The sequence below is a fragment of the Electrophorus electricus genome, chromosome 21 (assembly GCF_041902795.1).
Source record: "Electrophorus electricus isolate QZ-2024a chromosome 21, ASM4190279v1, whole genome shotgun sequence".
Taxonomy (NCBI): domain Eukaryota; kingdom Metazoa; phylum Chordata; class Actinopteri; order Gymnotiformes; family Gymnotidae; genus Electrophorus; species Electrophorus electricus.
In genome coordinates this window covers 5,879,001-5,885,000 of record NC_137517.1, presented here as the reverse complement: position 1 = coordinate 5,885,000, position 6,000 = coordinate 5,879,001, and the positions used below count along the sequence as shown (strand labels likewise).

Here is a 6,000-nt window from a genome sequence, read left to right as displayed (position 1 = left end):
CCCTTAACGTTAGATACTTCAGAAATCCAAGTCAGCCATCACTGAGTAGCGCAGGAGTGTTGTATAGGGTCAAAGGTTAACATGAGTGGACAGGAGGGTCACCTGCTCGTCGTTTTTGTGTTTATGCAGAGTGGCTAAAGGGCATAACCTCTGGAATGTACTCACTCACACACACACACACAAACTCACACACACACCTCTTTACATGTACTTAAGATAAAGCCATCAGCACACAGCACATGATGACATCTTTAAGCTCCAAACAAGGACAGTAAGCGCGCACACGCACACACACACACGGTGGCCTTTTATCTTGTGTGTTGGAATCTGTTGGGTTTGACTGAGTGAATGGTGGTCATTGTGTGTGTGTTGCGTGTGATGCGTGTGTGTGTGTGTGATGCTATCAGGATCTCTGCATAAATGATGACACTTATAACTCCCCCACCCCAGCTGACACTCCCAGGGGGTACACTATGTGTGTGTGTGTGTGTGTGTGTGAGTGTCTCAGCAAAGCTTGGCTGCACATGGATCCTATATTTTGACTGGGACATTCTGCAATGCTTAAAATTCCCCACACACACACACAAAGTGCCTCTCCACTCTAGAAGCGTGCCTGAGCTTGCCTGGGTGGGAAAGCCACAAGTAAGGAACGGCCTCCAGTGTGGACCAAAGAGCTTTAGGGGAGATGCACACCACTTCAGGAGTGGATCTGAACACACACACACAAGCAAACAATCCTGAATCCTAACAGCCTTCACTTAAACAAAACACCAAGAGGTTAATAATTGACACTAGTTTAACAAATCACACACAGTCCGTTTGCCTCTCCCCTTCACACACACACACACACACACACACCTGGAGCTCACCACCACAATCAGGAGACACCGCAGAGCTCCTCAGAGCGTCACACATCCAGAAACAAGGAATCCACGCCACGCAGCTGGGAGCCCGGCATACTTTCTGGCACGCTGGCCACACTGGACTCCCACCAGAGAGACGAGAGAAAAAAACTCCTTTACCAACTCTGGCACTCCTCTAGCAGGGCAGAGAACGAAGAGTGCAAGGAAGGAGGAGAGAGAGACACGGAGGGGTGTAGATGGACAGAAGATTGTGGGTTGTGTTGCGCTTCACTGACGGAGGACACACACCCTCTGTGCAGTGGCATCCCAGCATGCACTGGGGTGGTGCGTGGCTGGTCCATACTGTGTGACAACACGCCACTGTGATGAAATGCAATGATGAAGACCAACTACGAAATGCCTTAACTATCTCTCTGTTTTATGTTGAGATTTATTGAAGTTTTACTTTATGCACGCATGCACGCACACACATACACGCGCGCGCGCGATAGAGGAGGCTGGAGAGAACACACTGTCAAACAAAAACCAGCTGACCATGCTCACTGAGACACACTCATGGGCCGCCCCCACCCCTCAAAATACACCCACCCACACCCACACAGAAAAAATCAGCACGATGCTCTAAAGGCTTATTATGAAACATCTGAACACTTGAACTTGGACTGCAAAGCACCACGGTCTTCACCAATCGAGCGCAACACCAAAAGCCCCAAACACACAAACACCCTGCACAGGACAGAGACACACAAATGGGCTTAGAAAACAGGCAAGAGAACAACAACAACACACACAAACTCAAACTAATCAAAGAAAGGTACAGCAGTATGATCCTCCAAACACCTTCCAGGAAGTGGAACATTCCAGGAAGTGGAACGAGACTCACCTAACGGAGGGAGAGAAAACTTCTTCCTGCGTTTCTTTAACAGGCCACGCTTACTCCACGGCAGCCAGCGTCTCAGACTCATGGGGCCAACCTCATCAAGATGTCTCACAAACACACACACGAACACACCAACACAAACTGGAGGGATGCAGGGACCAGCAACGCCAAACGGTAGACAGGAAGTGCCGAGCTGCTGGCAGAGGAAACTGGTGTTTTGAAGAGCAAAGCATGCCGGGGGAAAAAGATCACCACAAGTGGCAAGTGCGAGAGAGTGAGGGGGCACGCGCGAGAGTGCGCGACAACAAGAGGGAGGGGCCCTGCGTGCGAGAGGACACGGGCGGTAGTGGCAGTTAAAAGTGGCTGACGACACTACACCCCAGGAAGTGACGAACAGCTGACTGAAGACACACAGCCAGTCACTGAAGAGCCTCCACTATGATACCTGCTGCCAATTTTTCAAATCTTTTACACACTGAGGAGAAAAGGTCTGCGTCATGGTTCAGTTTGCTCTCTCTGAGACAGAGAAGCGCGCGCGCGCACACACACACACACACACACACACAGCTCATGCTGTGAGCCAACCACTGCTGAGGACAACTGAACAAACAGTGTGTGAATGGGGAGGGAGGTAAATGGAGGGTAGAGACACACAAAGTCGCAAACCTCAAACCTTGCAAACCTCACACCTCGCAAACCTCGTCAAAGATTAATATCTTTTTTTTTTTTCTCCCCCTTTTAACTTTACTGCTGTGGAGAAATTGTATAAATCAGCCACAGCAATACAGTCTTATAAATGAAAATGAGAGAGAGAGCGAGAGAGAGCGAGAGAGAGCGCGAGTGCTTGGTGTTGGAGTCGTTTGTCTTTTGTGTTCACCTTTACTTTAACCCAGTGGCCGAGCCGTGTCGTGAGTTAGCGTTCTCTTTCCCTCCCAGCAGGGGTGTGCAGACCGGTGTCGGTTTGGCCACCGGAGCACACGGCTGTGCTAATTACAGGCCAGCGCCGCGCCTCCCGCCGCCTGTGTGTCTCGCAGCACTGACCACGGACGGGCCGGCGCGGGGTTCGATTTGGTAAAGCACCAGAAACTAGTGAGAGACACACACACACACACACACACAGAGAGAGAGAGAGAGAGAGAGAGAGAGAGCACGCACAAGTCTTCATTAGGAAGGTTTCACGGTGCTAGTGTAGCGTGGCTCCAAGCATGAAGGCTGAAGCTCCGATTTTGATTAAATGTTACTGAAATAAGAGATACGGCCTCAGCGTTCCCATAGCAACGGACGGAGCTGCTTCTTTTCTTTTTTTTTAAGCCTGTGGTTGGGAGAGACAGACAAAGAGAGGGAGGAACGGAAAGAGTGCGAGCGCCACTTCCGTCCTCTCGCGCTCGTCCTGTCTCCGGCGTGACGAGGAACAGCTGCGTCATTAGCCGGGAGATGCTGAGTGCCCACAATGCATCAGTGGCTGCGCCCCGTTCTCCAGCGTGGTTCTCAATGCTAGCTGATGGTGGATCGCGCACACACACCATGGTTCAAGTGATGTGGGATGACCATTTACCTTCTGTTTAGTCACACACACATGCTAGCTTTCTCTCGGTCTCGCGCTCTCTCACACAATGTCAACAAGGCTTCCTTCGATGGTCGTAAAACAGGTGGTCAAAGGTCCCTTTAATTCACACCTTCGCTGGTTTTTCCCTTTTTCTCTGACTAAAAAATAAATAAATACATTTTTCTATATAAATAAATTATCTGTTTGAACACATGCATATTTGGCTTTATTTATTACATTTCTAATATTCATGCTAGTTCTGCTAATCCTGAAATGTGTGATGTGATTTTCTGGGATAAAACTGAAAAGGGCTGCAGCGTCCTCCACAGTCCAGCGGCGTCCTCCACAGTCCAGCGGCGTCCTCCACAGACCAGCGGCGTCCTCCACAGTCCAGCGACAGCCGCCACACTGTTGGTCCCTCTGCGGCGTCCTCCACAGTCCAGCGGCGTCCTCCACAGTCCAGCGACGTCCTCCACAGTCCAGCGACAGCCGCCACACTGTTGGTCCCTCTGCGGCGTCCTCCACAGTCCAGCGGCGTCCTCCACAGTCCAGCGACAGCCGCCACACTGTTGGTCCCTCTGCGGCGTCCTCCACAGTCCAGCGGCATCCTCCACAGTCCAGCGACGTCCTCCACAGTCCAGCGACAGCCGCCACACTGTTGGTCCCTCTGCGGCGTCCTCCACAGTCCAGCGGCGTCCTCCACAGTCCAGCGACAGCCGCCACACTGTTGGTCCCTCTGTGTCCACTGGTCATTTACACTGATATGTCATAACGGAGCAGCATGCGCACACACACACACGCACAGCAAGCCAAATAGTTGGTCTGGTTTTAGACTTTCTCTTTTTCTGTCAAGTCAACCACATCACCACACCCTTCACAGACATTTAAAGCATGGCCTCCGTGAGAATTTCACTAACTCCCACACACACACACACACACACACACACACAATGCAGCTGTGACATATTAGGAGAAAGGTTTTGCACATAAAGTTATTTAGAGTCTGACCTATATAGGTCAATTCTCTCTGACAGTCACGCGCGCGCATGCACACACACTTCCATGTGGGAATGTACACCCACCCTCTCTCTCTCTCACACACACAGGGAATAATATTTCTTATATCCTGTATTCTGGTCTTGTTCCAGACTTCCTGTTCCTTCTCCTGTTTTCTAGTACTGCGGATTTACGGCCTCGAATGTTCACTGCTGCACGACCACCAATAACAACTGCACACCAGTAAAGCCCAACCAGGCCGCCAACAACAACATCAACAACAACAACAACATAAACAAATGGGCTAGTGAGACGCTACATTACCTACAGGGGACTACTGAGCACAGGAGATGAAACAGACACCAGAAAGCAAAATACCCCGCAGAAGACGAAGAAATAATACACAAAATTTTGGTTTTAAAAAAGGTGCCAGAGATGCAGTAATGGATATTAAAGGTCTGAACAGATGGAGGTCAGTGTTGGCGTCACACCCAATCTCAGATGAACAGGTCGGCTTATTTCCTGCAGAAGCGATGAGGAATTTCCTAATTTAGCACTACACATGGACCTTAACTGGTAAAAAAAGTCGGAACGGATGATGTGCAAACAAAACAAAATGTGCAGCCTGAACATGTGTCATTCTTCAATAATCGATTGCATTCATTACTCTCAACATAAGCAGGCATTCGGCAACCCTGGAGCAGCCTGGGTGTGCCTGTGTGTGTGTGTGTGTGTAAATACACTCCTTCAATTTTAACTGAGGCTCTTCCAGATTCACAATACATCTGGCAATAATCCTATATCTGCTCATTGCGAATTCACACAAACTCACGAATGCGACCCACACATGCACAACCAAGCACACACACACAAACCATACTGTCACTGAGAAATGGGACAGCCTTATAGTGTATGTGTTGGGTGAGTGCATGGTAAATTTCTCACAGGCAACCTTCAAAGAGCAGCATGTCATTACACACACGCGCTCATTAAGCATACAGAGTGACACAAAGGTTCCTTAAAAATATATAAATAAGAACAGGACAGAGATGCAATGACTGTGTGTGTGTGTGTGTGTGTGTGTGTGTGTGTGTGTAACTAGATAACTCTGAATAAAACCCCTTTATGTGCTCAGCTTTTCCATTCTCCAAGGTTTCATATAACACATGCAAACACACACACACACACACACAGTGTCCATTTCTCCAGAACAATAGCAGCGGCCCGGCTCACAATGTTACACTATGTTAGCAACACCACCACCAAACCCCTTCCAAACAGAGTGGACCCAGGCTGTGTGACCTCAGTCCCTTACCCACAATGCTCAGCATGAGGTTAAACAGGTAGAGCAGGGATCTGTGATAATGGTATTGACACTTCAACCATTTGCACTGTAGAATAAAAGCCTCCAGGGGCAGGTGCCTCTGATTGGGGTTACTAAGGCAGAATGCCAATGAAATTAAAGTGGTACACTTTTCCAGTGCCTTAGAGAATTGCTTATATAACACTTGGCTACTGAGCTTGGAGCTGTCTGTCCTCCCGTGTGTGTGTGTGTGTGTGTGTGTGTGTGTGTGTGTGTGTGTGTGTGTGTGTGTGTGTGTGTACACTACAAAAGAGAGCTTGAGTTTAGCCTAGTTGTTTTCTACCCATGCCCTGGCCAACCTGCCAAATTGTTCAACAGTCTAATTTAGGACCGACAAACTGGCCGTCACATC

The 6,000-nt window shown here is 49.2% G+C and overlaps 1 protein-coding gene across 5 annotated transcripts in view; it reads right to left on the bottom strand.

The window, feature by feature from the left end:
* The window catches only part of utrn (utrophin), an 88,833-nt gene that overhangs the window by 78,955 nt on the left and 3,878 nt on the right, over positions 1 to 6,000 (bottom strand). The window contains exon 1 of one of the 5 annotated variants that reach the window (XM_081704121.1): positions 1,747 to 1,980. The exons of the other annotated variants lie outside the window; for them this stretch is intronic. Within the exon in view, the coding sequence (XP_081560247.1) occupies positions 1,747 to 1,828 (82 nt within the window). The 5' untranslated portion in view covers positions 1,829 to 1,980. Of the gene's footprint in view, positions 1 to 1,746; positions 1,981 to 6,000 lie in introns of those variants that run through there. 5 annotated transcript variants of the gene reach the window in all.